Here is a 19,811-nt window from a genome sequence, read left to right as displayed (position 1 = left end):
TTAAATTCACGGTTTTATGTTTCTCTTAACAAAGCATGCCAGTTCATTCATTCTCTTCCTCCTCCACCTGACTTCTTCCTTCCCCTTATCCTACCTCCCAAGGATTTACAGTTTATAATGTATTTAAAAACAAAATCTAATCTCTAAATAAAATTGGGGAAATGATTGCTGAAATGGTAACAAACCAGTGTTTTGCACAGTTAGTGAATTCAATCTGTATTTCATGTTTTTTCCTCTCTTCTAACCTCAAAATTGCTTTCCCTAATCTATATTAACATTTGTGAGCAATTAGAATTGTTGCTGCTTCTGTGCAAGTTTTAAAAAACTGACAGGCCATTCTGTACCCTCTGGAAGCAGCTTGAGGCCTTCACCAAGTCAAACACCCAGTCCTACTGTGTACAGCAGTGACCACAACAAAGGCTGTGGTTTCTCCCACACCAGCCCTAAATAGGTTTAAATTAATGCTATTCATCACTGGGGTGGAAAAGAAGACAAGGCAAATCTAAGCCAGCAGCATTGGGAAATTTTTTACCAACACTCAAACCTCTTAGCCATCAATGAGCTGACCTCCGTTCATAAGTTTACTCCAGAGCAACCCTTCCCCCTATTCCTATACCCTGTCTGCCTTTGAATTTCCATCTTTTTCACTACATTCTAGATAAAGGATACTGTTACTACATTCTAGATAAAGGATATTGTTACTACCCTCAAGTTACGCCTAAAAGTCAAGGATACAAAAGGATACAAAAGATAAATGAAATTTTTTAGAATGGTGCACACACCAATGATTTCAAATGGATCAGTCAGCCACAAAATCCACCTTGAGTTCGGTTTAAGGTTGGAGTAAGAGTTTGAGATAGGGTGGCACTTAGTCTTAATTTTGAACATCACTGTATGTTAGTCTTACACCTTCTTTTTCTAAATACAGCTTACTATTATAAATCACTGGAACTAACTGCAGAACTTTCTATTAGGGAGTTTATTAAGGTACTGAAAAAGTTTAATTACATAATGAATGTATAGCCTTAAACTTGAGCGTTAAACACACATACACAGGTATGCCTGCTAACAAAATAAATTTTAGATATGCAATACTGCCACAAACTAACATGGTAAGTTAGCCCAAAATTAAAACATCACCATAACTCATTCAGCATAAAATTATAAACTGTAACAATTTAACATTTTCATTTAAAATTTTTTACAATAATTATTCTGTATGCACGGTTAACCTTATGCAGAGTTATATGGTGTGTAAAGTACCAGTATTTTTTTTTAAAAAGAAATCATTTGCACTGCTCTCAACTGCCCTGTGTGTGCAGCCCGAATGTGCACACACATGCACACGAAGCACACACACGCTCATACACAGACACTCCCAATCTTACACCTGCTCTGAAGCAGTAGGAAGTGAATTCTCAATCTGTCAACATGACCATCTGGTCTATCTGCATATCACGGCTTTCTCTATTACTATATGAAGGAATGGCAATCACGGAGCCAAAATAAAACTAAAATGCACCTGAATAGGAGTATCTCTGTCTTTGTTGAAATGGAATAATACATGGCATATCAGAGCAAAACTAGCAGAATGTAAATAATTTAAAATGAGCATTCACAACAGCATAATTAAAGAACAATATGGTACGAGTAATGTGGTAATCAGTAATACTGGCTGTACAGGTTTCCGAAATAGGTACCAGACTTCCAAAACACTGCAAACAGCTCTTTCAGTGAGTGGCAGGACTGTTACTATTCCTGGTCCAAGCAAAACTAAGGGTAGGCAGTAACGGGTAGCGCGGAAGCAACCAGTAGCTACTGTACTAAAACATTACTGTGCAAAAATGAACACTCTCTCCACCTTACAACTAACACTCCTCGTGCTATCCTTAGGACAAATTCAATCACTCTGTCACTGGAGAATTAACAATGACAGTCATTACCTGACAAATATTGGTCATTTATTAGTCTCTCAAAGCAAATTTTAAAGCCACTAAAAAAAAAAAATTTCCAATCTTAGAAAAGTCCTCATCTGCAAAAAGTGAAGATGCTTGTGGCGATTTAGCTTTTGGGCCTAATGCCACTGGAAAGTTAGGCAAAGGCTTTACTTAGTTAATTTAAATATAATGCTATTTATTTAATTGTACTTTCTGTCTCCATATAGCTGCCTCATTGTTTCATTTCATCTCGCAGCAGGTAATAACTATCAAAAATAAGTTGTGACTCTGTCATTCTGGGGTGTAGACACAGCAACTTACCTCTATCCAAGAGGTGAGTCCTTAAAAAAGTCTAACCTCTTAAAAAACTTAACTAAACTGAGAATCTTTCTAAAATCTGATTACCTTACCAGAAGTATACAGACGCAGTTAAAAAAAAAAAAAAAAACTCTCCAGAAAGTTCTCGGTTGAGTGCCTACTAATGAACAAAGGTTAACTTTATCTAAAAGGTCAAATGCCTGGTGGCTAAGGTTATGACCTTAACAACTTAAATTGTGACCTTGCCACGTGCCGGGTATATTGTAGATTCTGATACAGATCATCTGGTAAAGACTGGTCATAAATTAGCTTTACTGTTACACGCCCACAACGAAAACCATTTGCCACAATTCCATAATATCTTCAGGTTGTCATACGATACCTATGAAAGGACGACTCAAATAAAGACCAAATTAAGGGCATAAAATGGTTTTGCTCTTTTATACTTTTAACGAGATGAAATTCTCAGGCTTATGGAATCACTCCAATTTCATTACACTTGTTACTGTTTATCTGCCACAAAATTCACACTGCCTGAATGCTACCGAATTTAGGAAAAAAAAAATCAGAATGTAGTTTAGGTATTGTATTTTAGCATCTCAATAAGTCAATAAGTTTTAGACTACATCACCTGCACTTTTAAAAAATGACTGATTCTGCACTGGCTTCCAATATTTACAGTGTGCCCTAAGATTTCAACCTCCTACCAAAGAAAAGGCCGAGGCATGAAGCAGTAACTATCGTACACATTTTTGGAAGAGGAAAAAAAAATCTCATTTGGGGGGCTATCTAGAGGGAAAAAAAATGGCATTTTGAAAGAAAAAAAAAATACAAGACTATAGTGGGGGTGTGTGTGTGGAAATCCACCATAGGTGAAAAGGCCACAATGGTTTTGGCATGTTTCTTGAAGCACGTTTCAGAGTCTCTGCCTCTTGCCAATACTGGCAAGTTCTCAAAACTTTTAAGGAGGTAAAAACATTGTTTAGTGTTTACAAATCTTCAGTATTATAACAGATGCTTGTCAAATCAGTTGTATGTGAGTTGACCGATCCACCTCATATTTGTATTGGCAACTAGCTTCCCTTCCACAAATCACAGGTCTCTAAATCAAATTTGAAATATTTCAGACAAAAGGCCCTTAATATTTTCTCGTGCGAGCGCCCTGTTGCGTGCACCGAGCTGCAGCCGTCACGGCGCTCCGTGAAAGCCAATGGCCTCACACTTGGCTCCCACTCAGGCCTACCGAGGGATTCTGGGATACCTCAGGAAAACCAAACCGAAAGGTAGTCTGATCCACGTTGCTGTCCATAAATCTTTCATAAGCAAGAAGGATGCTAACTCTCCCAAGCAACCTTCTCCCTGTCACTTCACCAACATAACCCCTTCGGGTACCAAAACCACCAGCAGCCCCGTCCGCTCAGGGATCTGGAGCCACGGCCCAGTAACAACGGTCACCGACGCAAGAGAATACACGGGATGACATTAGCTCCGAAGGCTGCAGCTCTTTGAATGGAAGGAAAACACTTAGACCTAAAATTCAGAGTGGGCGCTGCTCCCACCGACAAAATCGTAACCCGTGTTCCGTCTCGAGATACCTTGGGAGAAAGCACACACCCAGGATGTGTACCACCTGTTGGCACCCTCATTTTTCTCTATTGGTTCAATTAGAGCATTTGTTAGAGTTGATAAATTATTTACTTTTCTAAATACTGAAAAGATTAAACACAAGATCTTAAGCAGTCCTCCATGAAAGCACTGATTAACACCCATCCTTTTTTTTTTTTTTGTACCCTGCCTTTCTCTGTCAGAACCTCCACTTACACACGCAAATAATTTTTTTAAAAATTTAACTCTGCTTTTTCAATAGAGAAAACAATGTAACAACAGGGTGAAAAGGGGATTAAGAAAGGGATACTTGTTCCTGTCTAGAGGTCAATGGAGAGGTGGTGCCTTTTTATTTCACTAGGAAGAACAGGCTACAGCAACAGGCACTCCTTACAATTAAGTATACATTCTCCAAAACCCAAATATTTGAAACACTTACAGATCACATCCTCTAAAATACTCATCTATCCCCTGCCAACAGAATGCAAATGATAATGTGACATGCTTGCAAAGTTAATTTCTCCAGTTTCTTATGTAAGGACAGATGGATAACAAAAGTTCTCTTTCTAAAACATATATTGAGAAAAATAATAGAGAATAGGCTATCAGCTGACTTCTTTTTAAAAAAAAAAGCTCAGTCTTAGAATTAAAAACATTTTGCAAAACAGTACAGCATTGACTTTACAGGTAGCACCTTTCTCCTTTGTGAAAAAAATATGTAAATATATGAACCCCAAAACAGCCTACTGGTAGGATTCAACAATCTTCTTTCCTCCATCTGGCTCAAGGAACCGCCATGAAGGTAAAATCTAGCAAGGCCAATGTGTACATATAAAAAGTCAACAAGTTACACAAGACCTGAGCTTTCCCATAACACAATGAACCTTTTGTCTAAAACAAGGCAAAAGAAACAAAGTAGAAATGCATTCTTTTACTCAGTGCTCAATAGTTTTAGCCTGAATGCTATAATATACACAGGTAAAACATGCCTTGAAAACAGCCTTGAAACAATAACGAATCTTATCACCAATCAAAGCAACTCACTAAATCAATGACCAATATTGATTTCTCGGTGTGTTCACGCACAACCCAGGTTGGTTACTTTTAAGATTAACCTTGCCATCAATTACTTAGAGAGCTGGTTTGTTTCTCCCTCAGCTATCCTAGACAACAGGAATTCCTAAATACAAAGCTACTACGTTTGTGTATGCATGTGAATCTTTTTCCTTCATAAATGATCAGCAATTTGATAGTACTCTCACCACCTTTTCTTAATTAGCAGGGGGTTCAAGAGGCCCCAGCAGGTTAAAAACACTCCCAGAAGATAAGCAACTAAAAATCCTGCCTCACCAACCAAACTCCATGCTTTTTAAACAAGATCATGGCCATTTATAGTATCCCCTTTATTCCAACTGTTTTATGAGGCTTCTCTCACCCATCACTGAAAATTGGGATTTAAACATATCACACAACTACCAACACCTTTGATAACACGACTTGCCAAAAGACCTTAACTTGGTGAGAGTCCTCTCAAAGCTATGCTTTTCCACCTGAATGAAGCTGTGCCCTCGGACAAGGGGAGGGGAGGGGGGCTTCTGGCAGTTCTGACTCTGGGTTACCTCTGAAAGCACACTGTCTCTCTGCACGGTGGCCTGCAACTCAGACGGTTCGGGACTGGCCCCGCACATAGAGGACATCAGAAAAGAGACACACAAGAAAGTGGAACAACATCTCACCATCGCACTTACCTGCTGCATGCACAAAGTATGCCAAATATAAATCGAGTTCCTTAACAGAAACCCCTATGTGGTGCGGCTGCACACAGAGCCCGGGGTTCGAGCACTGTGGGGACTTTACCAGGCGCTCGCCATCAGTACTTTCGAGCGGAATACCTTTAAATAAAATCACCATAACAAGGTCCAACCTCCAGACTTTATCTGCCTGGCGAAGGCAGTCAATTCTTCGCATCTTGCCTTTCTGGTCTGGGTTGGAAAGAACACAACATGGAGGCTTTTTCCCCGTAACTGTAAGAACAAAATCCTCTCGGTACTCAGGTCGGATGTCTTTCCGTAACTTGGCCAGGAGTCGAGATGCCCACTTCTGCTTGACCTCTGGTTTTTCACTTAGCAACTCATCCTTCACGGCTCTCTCTTCTTCTTTTGACATACGCTTTTCATGTTTTTTGAAGTATTTTCGTTTTCGGGCCTGCAGGTTGAACCATGTGTAGGCGAAGGCTCGGACGTGGGGCAGAAGTGCTTCAATGAAAGGATGAAATTCATCCTAGAGAAATGAATGACAACAAAAATATAACTATAATGAAAACAAAAGGAAACAACTTTTCTTCAGATGGTCATTTTAAAAACAAAACAAAACAATGCTTATTTCACTTGAAAGCTGACTCGAGCATTACAGTACCAAAATTACACAGAGGATGCCTATGGGAAGTCTGAGGGGGGAGAAAAGGGAAACTGTCAGTATCATGCCTCATGATCTCAAAAAAGAAAACGGCTAAAAATTTAAAAATCTGTTGGTATGTTCACCAACGTGCACCGGGGTCTACTGCCAAGCCTAGGTCCCAAGTCCTTTAGATAGTAAGTGAAATGTATTGAAATGCTTATAACAAAATATAATCTTAACCTTATTTCAAGAAAGGCATATCTAATTTTGCTCCAGCCTTGACCTCACTACTTGTAGTACACCCAGGGCTCGGCCGCCAGATTGGCAAATCCTAAACATTTAGATGCCAGTCAATGTTTGTGGAAGTCTAGAAGCAAAAAAAAAATCATCTCCCCGATCAATGAAAACAAAGACTTTCCCTCTAAAAATACTGCATGGAGACGCTAATCTGTTTCTTAGGCATTTTGGTAACATCTTAATTCCTTCTTAAGGATTACAGTTGCATATAATTTTTTTAGTCAAAAACTTAGAAAAATCTGGCATATGCAAAAGATGAATTTCATATTCTTCAGGCTGAAATAAAAGATCTATTTCCAAGACATACTTGCTGATACTATGGGAATGAAACAAAAAGAAAAAAAAAAGGGGGGGGGGGACAAAGAAAAGCATACATGCCAGAGAGTAAATAGAATGCGTCATTGTGACAACAGGGTTGCAACTAAATACAGTTAATTTTGTAAAATGCCTTCGGTAATAATCATCCCTAAAAAAGAGAATCTTTACTTAATTTTTGAAATTAGTATTTCAGGCTTTTTCTCACAAGGAAATAGAGAACCTGGTACATTTAATGTTTACGAGACTCCAGGAAAACCCCCACAGTTGCCTCTTAAGATTCAAGTAACCCGAAAATAAAATTCAATTTAAAACATTTAAATTTTTCTTACTGTCTTATGAAAATGTTTGATTCTTTAACTTGATATTTGCTTAGGAAATATAAATATAAAATTAAAGAAAAATTAAACAGTAACCTCCACAAAGCTTTCTGAGTACATCTAACTTTTGATTAACCAACCCACACTAATCTTACATAACTTCTCTCTACCGCACAAACCTCCAGAAGATAAATTATTTACTTTCAGATAAATGAGGATAAGAACACCAAAAAGATATTTGATGCCTTTTTTAAAAAGGGTGTAGGACAGACAAATATTATAAAATGCATTCTTTTTCAGTTTGTACTATCCGCCTAAATATATACTTTGGAGGCACAAGTAACTGTAATGTCCAAAATATTATTACTATAAAGAAATTATTAAATTTTTAAATGTTCAAATGTAAACTGAGTGGTTAAAATTGGAAAAATATTTTGTCAAGTCTGTTAAAATATTATAAATTATAATCAATCATCTGAACACTACATATGACTATTTTTTAAAGTACATATTAATGTAATATATAATAAATCACTTCAATAATTGACATTTATCTTTTTCCTTTCTGAACAAATTTCAGGCTCTGCATTTCAAATTTAGCTTTGAAAACTGCTCTTTTTCAATAAAAATCCAAAAGAGAAGTAGCTTTTCTAACATGTGTGCATTTTTCAAGTGGAGAGGGAGCAGAAAAAAATACAAGAATTATATTATTTTTTACCATAAACATTTTAAATTTCTGATGTTTAAGAATCTTTCTTATTGCCATACTTTAAAAGAGAGAAATGGTGGTGGGGAGGGAGGTGTTTTCAAGTCACAGTTTATCTAATAAGGTATACGCCAAACCGCAAAGCATTTCAACATTACTAAATTCTGAGCTCATCCTTGAAATGTTCTAAAATACATAAAATTAAGGTTTGAAACAGTCCTTCACATTGACTTATTTTCTTATATACACAGAACATGCTAGGGACCAAGGCTCTGTGGTATTATGTTAAGAACTCCTGGAGTCTGCCTTAACTACAAAGTGAGCTTTCACCAAAAGGAAGATTTCATCTTAAAATCTCAGGCCTGTTTTATAAAGCAAAGAACAACTAAGTTCCAAACAATTCACATTTATGTTAAAATGGTATCTTATTCAAAAGCTTCATTAATAAGAATAAGCCTTGCCTAAAAAAGACATTCTAATATGGCATTTAAGTGTCTGAAGAGACTCCTAGTATGCTTCTCACAGAACTGCGAACCGCGTTCATTCCTGTTCATTTTGTTTACCTGCCAACCAAATGCCTATATATCTCATCATAAAAACATAAAAACCCTCAAATGAGGACAACCATGTCAACTAATCATTAAGAATAATCTAAGTCCCCAATTGTGCATCAAAAGTATTTACAACTTATTACTCCCCAAAGGTTTCAAGAACGTGTCAATAAAAGTGCACAACATTTTGTATAACTTTACTCACATGTACTATTAAAGAGCTAGTCATCTTTCTCAACTCACAATTAGAAGTAGTCCAGATCATCAAAAGTAAAGAAAATCATTAACTTGCAGGAAATGTCGAGGCCCAGCATAAATTAATTTTTTAAAAAAGTAAGCCCCTATAAATCATGTTGCTGCACATACTGCCATAAGCTACGTACTATTTCAAAATATTCAGGAAATAATAAAGAATATTCTACACGTGCACTCAGTGAGAAAGTTATAGATCATCAATGAAAACAAACCTGAAAACCTGTTTCAAAAGCAGTATGAATTTGAATCAGCACCTTAAATGTTGATCTGTTTGTAAGTAAGCCAAGTTTAAGAACCACTGAACGTTGATATTGCTGGAACTACTTTTAAAGGTTCACCTATAAATTTCTACCGGGTTATCATTCTATGGCCAGGTAAACAATTTGGTTATGATACACTTGTATGGACAAAAAGAAGACGCCTGACATTTTCTTGATCAAGTTTTAAAAATTGCATACACGTAGATGGAGTTTATTCTTTCATTTAGCGTATTTCTGTCACTGTGCTTACTGGACTTTCTTCAATGACCAATAAACTACCCAAGTTTTCTTTCTAAAACTGGCTCTACAACTTTATAAGTATTCCAGAAAGTTAAATAAAATTGTTAATCAATTTTTAAAAGAAGAACCCAAAATACGTGGCTCTCATTCACTATTTAAAGTACAATTTCTTCACCAACTGTTACACTAAGTGTTTCTTTTACTGGTGTTTCCAGAAGAAGGCCTAGTGAATGTATCAATCACACTGCCAAAAATGTTTTAAAAAAAAAACAAACTTTCTTAATGTGATAATAGCTTGTGAACCAAGAGAATCCGGCTTTTTCAGGTACCTGACTATGTCCTGGGCCTGCTTGGATACACAGGTATCCTCATATATGCACCAACACAAAATATAAATTTTTCTCTGCAGAGCTTATTTGAGAAGACACTCATGTGTCTGCTAAGGTCATGCCCCACCATTGCAGCACCCTGGTATTGTCTACAAGTTCTCTAAGTTGCAAACTTCTGCCAGCAAGAACTTCAGCCTTTGAATCTCAGCATTTCCACTGTAGTCATAACTCATTCAAATTCTCTTATACTTTGCATCTTATCCATATGCAATTGTGAACCTTGCCAGAAGTGGTTGGAAAAGTTTCATTCCATACTTCCACAAGTTACTAAAATAGGAACTTTGGAAGTTTGTTAGGGAAAAAATAAAAAACTTTTACAGTAACTAAAAGCAACTGCTATCCATTACTAATGCTAGGCCTAAATCCCAAACAGACCATTTCTACATAAAAGATGCATTTAAGAGTCTTCTGAGATCAAATAACGAGTATTATTCCTGTTAGATATTGCAATAAGGCTGTCATGTGAGAAATAAATCCAGAATCTAGAGAGGAAAAGGAAAAAATTATTGATACTTTCTAACCTTCCATAAAGTATTCCAGTTAAACCGTTATCTCCTGCTAAATGAAAGCAGTAAGTGGTAGCAGGTTTTTTAAGGGAGTGGTAAATAAACATTTTACTTGAAGCATACAACTTCATGTAGGTGATTAATGGTCAGATCGCAATGTACCAAAACAGTATGAAAGCTCACACTTTTTTCCAAAAATTTTCTTCAGCGCAAAATCACTTTGACTACATGCCTTTTAGTCAAAGAAAATAAATAATATATTCAAAAGGGACCAGATTTGGAGCCGTGAAGTAGCAATATTTTGCCTAGGGGTGGTGCAGACAAGAGAGGGATGGAAAGGGAGGGCATGGGAAGGAGGGGCGGGGGTGGGGGGGCGAGAGAGACCCACGCTCTGAGCAGAGTCGGAGGGGAAAAGTTGCCCCGGTCCTGTGCGCGGAGCTGCCCGAGTCCCGCGGCGGCGGTGGCGGGAGGCGGCGGGGGGAGCGGCGTCCGGCCCGGGGTTGCTGCTCGGGCTCGCGGCCGGGAGCCCAACTCCGCCCGGCGCTCCCCGGCCCGCGCGGCCCTCGGCCTCCGGCGCTCGCCGCCCTGCGCAGCGTGGGCTCGTCCCGACAGCGAAACTTTCACTCGGGAAAGCGAGCGGGCGTTGAGCGGCGAGGACGCAGGCTCCACCCGGCCGGCGCTGGGGGACGCGCTTCCACGCAGCCCCGCTCCGCCGAGCCCGGGGGCCGGCTCGCCGCTGCCCGCCCGCGTCGGAGGGGCGCTGTCCCGGCCGGGCCCGGGACGCCGGCCCGCGTCCCTCCCGCGGCCGGACCCCAAAGGCTGACAAACAATAAACAAAGTAAGAGTTTAGGGAGGCTGCCGCGGCGCGGGCTCCGCGCGCGGGCCGTGGGCGCAGGGTCATGACTTCTCCCGCACTCGGGGCTTTCAGCTGCCCCGAGCGTGCGGGGTGTGCGGTGGGCTCCGTCGGCGGCCCCCTCCCCGGGAGCGGCGGAACTACAGAAACCGGCCTGCCGGCTGCAGAAACGCTGAGTCCAGATTTCAGCGCGTCATGGGCTGCAACCCCGCCGAAACACGTGCGGGGCGTCCAAAAACACCGCCGTTCCGCAGTCAGTCGCCCCGATATTAATTAACGCATTAATAAGAGGGCGCCATTAGCCATGTGCCCACACAAATGGCCGTGCAAGAGGAATGCACCCGCATGGAAACAAAGTTACTTTCTTAAAGCTATATTCCCCCCCCCCCCCACGAGCACACGCGCACACACACGCCGAAACACGCGCAGACACGGGCACACACCAAGACACATGCCCCGGGCCCGGCCGGCGCGACTGTCCCCCGTACCCCGCGCCCAGCCCCAGGTCTACCCCCGCAACCCCGGGTCCCCCCCCCACCCCAACCGCGCCGCATCCAAACAGCTGCTTACCTGGGTGAGACAGAGCGGAGAATACATAACTGCCGGGCGGTGGGGTGTGCGTGTGCGTCTGGGTGTGCGGTTTGGAGGTGTGCGTGAGTGCGGGTGAGAAAGGAGAAAGAGGGAGAGAGGAAGAGAGAGAGAGAGAGAAGGGGGGAGAAAAAAAATCAAGCCTGCTTCTTGCGTTCACATTTCCAACTCGGCTCAACTGCAGCCAGCCAGCCAGCGCGATTGCCGCTCCATGAGCTGAACTTTAACCCCGCCTAGAGTTTCCCTACACTCCACTATACATGTCTACTGTACGCGGGCGTTAAAGGCATAGCGCACCCTTTCCCGCTCCCGCGCCCGCCCGGCCGGGTGCCCGCGAGCTGCCCGCGCGCCCGCCTCCGCCTCCGCTCTGCACCGCACCGCACAGCCGCCGCCCGCTCGCGCCGCCGCCGGGGGGGGGGGGGGGGGGTGCGTGGGGGAGGGGGCGGCTGCGGCGCCGCGCGGCCAGCCGGGTCCCGAGCCTCCGCGGCCGCTCGCGCTCGCTCGCTCGCTCCCTCTCCCGCTCCCTCGCTCGCAGGCTCTCTCTCTCCCTCTGCCCCCCCCCGCCCCCGCTTCCCCGCTCAGCGCAGTACTGGGTAACGCAGTGAGGAGCAGTTACAGTCTGTACTCCCGGGCAGCTATAGGCTGCCACAGGATGTGCTTAAGCAAACAAAACTACTTTTCCTCATCCCCATCCCCCAAGCCCCGCCGCAGACCTTCGCGGACCTCGGTGGAGGACTTGGGCAACTTTGCCAGGTTGCCCTGCGCTCCCGGTTCACTGTGTGGGGCACGGAGAAAACCGAGGAGAAGGCCGGGGTGCAAATTTGCATGTATGCAAATTTTTTTAAAAATCAGACCTCCTAGGTAACTTTTTTCCCCCCTCTGAAATGCGGTACGGCTCAAAGCATTGTAATCTCTCCAACGGAGCTTTCTGTGGGAATAGATCGTCGGTAGAGGTAATTATGCACAAAATCCTGCAAACTTTGTGCAGCTTCAGTCCTATGGCATTCAGAAGCGGGGGTGGTGGGGAATAATTTCACACAGAAGAGTCACCGGATTTGGGGGGTGAGGGGGGGGTTGTCTGGAGAAAAGGAGGCGGAGATTAATGAGCGTTCTCCCTCCCAGGACTGTGAAACTAGTGGGTCTGAACACAGACGCCATAGAAAAAGTTCTATCACGTTCAGAAACAACAATGGTTTAACTGTGACATCTTTTTTCTTTTTAGGAGAAACAAAAAATGTGAAAGGGATGTCCCCTAAGGGAAGGGAGATATTCTGGTCCACAAACGCGTGCCCAAAACTGGACACAGGCTATCATTACCGTCCCAGTTCCTGGGACACCTCTGGAAGGGTGCCTTTTAAGAATCCCCTCTTTTATCCTCCCCCAGGTAATCGTTCTTAAAATGGAAAAGAGCTTCCTGCAATTATTTTAGGTTTGGTAAAGTATTGTTTTGGCAGAAAAAAGGGGTGGTTTTTAGGGTTTGGCAAGTTGCCAATAAGCCTGCTTTTCCAGTTTTTTTAACCTCGTATTTTTTTCTCCAGGCTTTCCTCCCTGATGGAAAGAAAGAAAGAAAGAAGCCAAACAAACCAAAAAACCCCTTCTTCCTTCTGATCCCCATCCCATCCCCTCCTCCTCATCTTCCTCACTCTAGTTTGCAAGCCTGCTGCATCTGAGAATCCTCAAAATTCCAAAAGGAACAATCAGGGTGAAAGGCACTGGCACACAGACAGGAGAATCTGCACCTTTTGGGAGAGGTTACATAGCCAGGGAGCCTCTGAAGAGAGGAAACTCCTGTAGGAATGCCCACTCTGCAGGTGAGTGTGAGGTGACAGGCTAAGGTCACTCTCATCCAGACTATGCTCCCCCACCGCACGCCCTCCCCCTTTTTAAGTAAGGAGCAAGAAATATGTTACTGGAGAAAGCAAAATACAGTCCTCTGAAGTATTCTGCATTTGTCTAAAATCATTTGATGCTTCTTCTCCAGTTACTTCATGGCTAAAAGAATTTCTGAATGCTCAAGACCCATGTTCACATACTCTGCTCCTAAATATCCTTGGAAGTCTCTGAAATTATTTATTAAGGGACGAGGGGAGATAATGACTTAAATCTTTAATGAGAGAGTCCCATTTTCCCCCAACTAAACAACTGCTTTCCCTTGGTTCCTCTTTAATTTCAGTAGAAGAGAAACGTCCTAAAAGCTAAGCTGAGTTACAGAGACAACCTCCCTGGCCACAAAAACCTTTGCTGGGATCTATAACTTCAACTCGCTCCAAGTTTCCTCGATAGAAGTTTCTGGCGGACGGTCCCAACATGTAACTGAGGCACAGTGAGAAGTTATTGTTCCGTGTGTGTTCTTGGGAAGCTCTCTTCTAGAGCAGATTAAAATCTTTTTCTTTTTTCTGTATTAAAAGATAGACTTCACATCTGCCTCTTTCCAAAACAAGAAAGATTCTTACTTTTAACTGAATCTCAAGAAAGAGAAAAGGAATTTTTTTAAAAAGACTGGCACATCGCCCTGGTTTTTAAAAATAGGGGAAAGTAATTTAATGCTGATATTTCTAGTTTAAAAACTTCTTTTGTTGCAGCAGTGAATGTGCCCGCGATTTCCAGCTTTCTGCGGTTAGCAATATTATCTTAAGTAACTTTTGGCGCCCTTCGTAAGACTTTTGGATATGGGACGATTGTTTGCGCCCTCTAGGCAAGGGCTGGATCCAAGTTCAGCACCAAAGCCCTTCACATCCGCTCCTGCTTTCTCTCCTATCTCCGCCAGCTCCCGCTCCCTCCCCCGCAGGGGGGGGGGGGAGGCGGGGGAAACACTACAAAGCACAGTTCCAACTACAGCCTTTGGAAACAAGACTGAGAAAAATACAGTAGAAGAGTTACAGTTACAGAAAGGCTTCTGGTAACTTTCTCTCCAACAGGCATAAATTTAAACACACACACAAAGAAACAGATGTTCCTCAAAGGGCAGTCTGGGGGTAAAAACCATTTCCAACTCTTTCCCCTCTTCCCAAGTTGCAAAAGTAAATCCTTGTCCAGAGTTCACAAAGATACCAAGACACTTGAGCGAGGGCAGGGGTGGAAGGAGGAGAGAAGGAAGAAAGGACCGTAGAGAGAACAGTTGTAGGAAACAGGTGAAGTACAAAAGCTAGTTTACCGCAATCATATAAATGACCCATTGTTAGGAAGGATAAACCCCTTATTGGAAATAACCGCTCCAATCATTTATTTTGCAAGTGCTAGGAGGCTGCCTTGAAATGGGATTGTCTTTGCGCAAAGGAGCCTCCTGTCATGCTCTCTGCTATCCATATTCTTCCTGGCACAGAGCCCAGCCTTGCATTTACTGTGTTTTATTTGCAGAAATGTTACCTTGCCAGCTTTAGTGAAATCCTCTTAGATATATAAATTACGTCAATAAGGTTTCACTTATATGTATAGCTCAAATACTTCTCATTTTGGAGATTACTTGATAGGAAGATCTTAATATGATTTAGATTTTAATGCCCCAAACAGTAAAGATAAAATTGGGGTTCATAAGTGACAATGCCATTAACTCTGTAGTTCTTACCAGGACTAACTTTATCACTAGCATTTTCCAATATTTTTCTCTAGTTTTTTGACCTGCTGGTCACTTGTGTGCAGATTTTTCTTAGATGCATATAATACGAAATTGAATAATGTTGCTGAACTGAGCATCCAAGTGGATTTTAACGTCAAATTTCCAAACCAGATTTGATTAGAAGGCCGAAAGCCTTGGGAAATAGCTCGATAGGAATTTAATCCAAAGATGAGAAAGAGCCCATACTATTTTCTATTCACTTCCCAACAGAATTAGGTGTCTACAATGCTCAGAGGGAAGGAAGAGATGGATGTACTTTAGTCAGAGGCTGCCAGTTACTGTCTCCAAGACAAGCTACTGCAGTTGGTTTCCACTGGATTGGTATCAAAGACTTGTCCAAGAGGCCAGCCTCCAACTAAGAGTTAGCAAGTCAGCAATCTTCCACACACACCCTCCACAGGGGTTGTTGTGGTAACAAGAACAAATGTGAACTTGGCCAGTTTTAATATCCTATTTGCTACTGACCATATATTTAAACAGCAGAATTCAAGGAAAGTGGAGAAAACACACACTCTCTCTTCCCCTCTTCCTTTCAAATGTATAAAACAGCTGTCAGTCCACCTGTGAAACATTCTCTCTCTTAAAACTGTTGTTTAGAAGAAGAGAGGCTTTCCTATTCCTTCCAAGTACTTGAAAAGTCAAAGCTTCTAAGATAACCAGGGAAGTTCTGCAATGCTGCGTATTCAATGTTACTTCCCAGAGCTCAATACCATCCTGTAGCTCAGGCAAGTTTTTAAGCCACGCATTTTTAAAAGTTGACCCTCCCCTTCCACAACAGTCAACAGCTTCCCCGAATTTAAAAATAATAATGCAAAGTTAATTTTTCTCTAGAAGAATTTTTCTAACTTTTTCTGAAAGCCAGTTAAGGAGGCATTACACTTTATGCAAAAATTCCCGTGTTTTTGTTTTTTTTTTTTTCTTAAACTCAAAAACTCTTTCCTATTGTGCTTGCTAAATCCGGAAGAGCTTGTAGCTTTGACAGCTTGAACCACACCATCCCCTTCAGAGCCGCAGAGAACTTCAGATCTTTTCTGCCCCGCCCCCTCTGGCTACTGAGAACCATTGTACACCCAAGCCTCCTCATGATTGGATAAGGCTTTTGTCAATCTCCCATGTTGTCCCATTGATTAGAGGATCGAATCGTCAATTATTCTCCGGGTCCAGACATTTCTTTTCGAGTTAGGTTGACTGCTGAGGCCAGACGTCTTTTTACAGAACAGAGCACGTACAGGATTTTTCCCCCCCTTCTGGAATCGAGCAAGCGCTAGGAGGAAAAAAATCTGTCAAGCTCAGCAATTTTTTCAAATCTCGGGGTTAAAAAAAAAAAAGGAAACCCGGTCTTTGATGCACATAGCAAAAAAGAAAAAAGAAAGAAAGAAAAAAGCCATCCACAAAGCTACGTCTTTAAAACAAAACCATCACAATAGACATTCACCCAGCAATCACTAAAACGCATATGCAAGCCAGAGAAATTTTAAAGTCTTAGCCATTAAACAAAATCATTCTGCCATTATTGTTGTTTATAAAACACACATCGTATAAACGCAAAATAGAAAGTTTAAGATGTACCACGTACCATTGCAATGTAAAAAGAGTACGTGAGAAACTTTAAAATGTTCAGACGAATTGCTTCATTTGTTGTCCCCTTTTTATGCATTAAAAAAAAAAAAATCTAAATAAACTTGGAACCGTTGAAAACCCGGAAGAGATTTTTTTTTAAAGCTGTTGGCCAATTGCAGGCTTCTTGGAGATTTTTTTTTTTTTTTTTTTAACTCCAAATCAGAAGGCTTTTGCGATAGCAATGCGCTCTCTCTGCCTCTCTCACTGTCTCTCTCCTCTTTTGATAGCAATCCAACCCGGGCTGGCTGGTTCTCAGATTCTCTCTGGTTTTGTCTTGTGTGCTTTGGATTGTACGAGACTTTGCAGAAGTTGCAATCGATTCGCAGTCCCTCTCTCCTCTCCCTACCCCCTTGTTTATTTCCGCAATCGGTGCAATTTGCATAGTAACCACGCACGAGGCGCCGGGCGGCTGCCTGCGGAGGGGGGCCAGGAGGGGGCAGGGAAAAGGCCTTGCCCCCTTCTCCCCTCCTCCCGTCTCTCTCCCCGCCAGTCTCCTCCTCCCCCACGGTGCGTGGCCAATAGGAGCCCCGGCATTCAGCGCAAGCTCCGGTCGGGACACCGTTCGGAAGAAAAGCCCCTGTGTTACTAGGCCCTGCTCGCAGGATCGTATTTTTTGGCGCGGTAGAAGTTCCCCCGCTTGCGGACCTCGCCGCGGGTACTAGGGGATATGTGAGGATAAAGTACATTTGCCTGCGGTTGTGCGGGTTTTGCACGTTTTAATCAAGTCTGCACACCTGCTTTCTCGGTTTCTTTTTCCATAGCCTCTCGTGAGTTATTAGGCTAGTTCATGATGGTTAGTGAGAGATTTAACCTTTATTTGCACTGGTGTAGACCAAGAGTTAAAGATCCTCTTTGGTGCATTAAATCACGAGAGTGCAAAATGTCACAGAGAACTTGCAGTGAAATAAAGCTTCTACTCCAGATTCTGAAAGGAAAAGACTGGTTCTGCTCACTGCAGATGACTGGCCGTAAAATTGTTAGGTGGGCTCCGTCAAGAATAAAGTTGTTCCTTTAAAGCAGGAGATGCAGTGAAATTCTACCTTAATTGCCAAGCATCTACTATGTCAATATCCTTACAAAACCAGGATTCACAAAGTTTGACGCCCCCCTTCACCTCCCATCGCCCCAAGAGAAGGGTTGTGTTCAGACGTTTGAAATGGGGAGGAGGGAGGCTGTTAATGTAACTATTGGAACATTAAGCACCTCATCTAACAGATTCATCTTGTTTCCTTAACCCGGGCTCTTTAAGACCATTTCAATGTCAATCTTTGATGTGTTTGTTTTAAACAACAGACTATCCCTTGGTGCAGTGGTGGTGCGGGAAGACGGCTCTAAAGGAAGGGAGTGTCCCTTTAAATGGAAAGCATCACACCAGGGCTCTTGCGTTTGTTTGCTTTGCGTCAGTTAAGTAGCTTTAGACGTTTTGCTGAATAACTGAGTTACAGGAAAATGTGTGCTTAGCTCACTTGATAAAAATTATCCAATAAGAAGTCAAGAGGAATAGGAAGCAACCTGGTGGTTGTCTGATTTTCTCAACTGTCCTTGGTGAAGGTACCTATTAATTAATAACAGGACCTCGCACAGTTAAATTAGAGATTAGAGAAACCTCCTATTTTGTTTTGAACCGCATTTTTGGCTTTAGGCTTGCACTTTACGACAAGCTAACTGATGCAGCATTACTGAAAGGTATGGTTCTGTGGCCACCGGTGGTGGCAGACAAGCTTTGCTGTCCTTGTCTGCCTCTTACAGATTCAGATACTGTCTTGCTCTAGAAAGTCTGTGGCATTTAATCCTGGCCCCCTCTCCTAAGGATGCATTTCAGCTTGGCATACTGCTTTCACTCTAGAAGTACTACACTTAATGGGATATAGTAGCTTAAGTAAAAAGAAAAAAAAAATGTTTTTAAGGAACTCAAAAAACTTCTAGGCTTGTTCAACTGGTGCCAGGCTGTGTGACCTTGAGATGGTTTACACCTGTAAAATAGGACATCAACCTATTGTGAGAATGGAGGATTGTTTTGTCAAGAGCCAAGAGCCTTTCAAATGCACAAGAGGTACCAAGGTTTGCTGCATTGCTCTGTAGATGCCATACTGAATAATCTCCAATGCTAAGCAAATCAGGCTTTTGTAGGTGGTAACAGTGAGTTTTGTGTCCCTGTCTGTCATTCATTAACTCAGTTTAATGTGGTAGGTTAACACCATTTCCAAAGTGACCTTTTATATCTCCATCTAGTCAACAGCAACATAGTATAGGCTTTGGAGTCCAACTTAGGTATTAATGTTGGTCCTACTATGTGACTTCAGACAAATTATTTGACCTCTGTAAGATTTAGATTCCTCCTATGGAAAATGGGAGATATTCAGACAACATGTAATTTACCTGGTACATTAGGTGTGCTCAGTATATCGTACCTATAGTAGAAACACTGTTTCTGTTTAATATGGACCATCCCACAGGCACATTGAATGTGCTAAGACACAGAGAAGAAGATGCTGTCCCTGCCTTCAAAAAGGTTTCAGTCCCATTGAAGAGACAAGATCCCAAAATAGATAATAATGTAATGTGATAACTGCTGTGTTTGATATACATAAAGGGCAATAGAAATAGAGATGAAGGAATAACTGATTTTGCCTGGGTGTATAGAGAGGGAGAGTCAAAGAAGGCTAAGAAGGAGAAAATGACATTGCATTCAGCCGGAAGTATGCATTTGTCAGGTGGACAAAGGAGAGGCAAGGCATTCTTGCCCAGGATAGCATGGTGATGTCAGCATATGCACTGGGCCAGAGAATGGGGATATATTCAACTGTGGCTAGTTGCTCTAGCTAGTATTAGCTTGTATCACAGTAACTAGAGATGTAGTAAGAAAATCAGGCTGAGGCAAGATAGTGGGAAACCTTGTGAGGTGTTTAAACTTTCACTTGATGGACTGGGGAGACATCAAAGGTATTTAAATAAAAGATACACAAAGTAAACTTTGCAGATTAGAAAAATCATTCCAGCCAAGGAGACAAAGAGACCAATTAGAGGTGGAAGAAGTT

General features: G+C 42.0%; 1 protein-coding gene and 1 long non-coding RNA gene across 8 annotated transcripts in view; one reads left to right on the top strand and one right to left on the bottom strand.

Annotated features, from left to right (window-relative positions):
* Positions 1-19,811, bottom strand: part of NFIA (nuclear factor I A) — a 560,134-nt gene that overhangs the window by 346,205 nt on the left and 194,118 nt on the right. For 3 of the 6 annotated variants that reach the window (XM_059374930.1, XM_059374931.1, XM_059374929.1), the window contains exon 2: positions 5,609-6,140. In XM_059374930.1, coding sequence (XP_059230913.1) covers positions 5,609-6,140 — 532 coding nt within the window. Of the gene's footprint in view, positions 1-5,608; positions 6,141-11,519; positions 11,915-19,811 lie in introns of those variants that run through there. The other 3 variants (XM_059374933.1, XM_059374934.1, XM_059374932.1) reach the window with 2 other exon arrangements.
* LOC132000944 (uncharacterized) lies at positions 11,978-13,938 on the top strand. Of its 2 annotated transcripts, none has more exons than XR_009399504.1 (4): positions 11,978-12,490; positions 12,760-12,921; positions 13,076-13,348; positions 13,714-13,938. It is a non-coding gene; the product is annotated as an uncharacterized LOC132000944 (long non-coding RNA). The 2 variants fall into 2 exon arrangements; XR_009399503.1 differs by having other exon boundaries at positions 13,711-13,938.

Source organism: Mustela nigripes, chromosome 14 (genome assembly GCF_022355385.1).
Source record: "Mustela nigripes isolate SB6536 chromosome 14, MUSNIG.SB6536, whole genome shotgun sequence".
In the NCBI taxonomy this organism is placed as follows: Eukaryota; Metazoa; Chordata; class Mammalia; order Carnivora; family Mustelidae; genus Mustela; species Mustela nigripes.
Note: the sequence above shows the minus strand (reverse complement) of the source record. Positions and strands in the feature narration are given on the sequence as shown.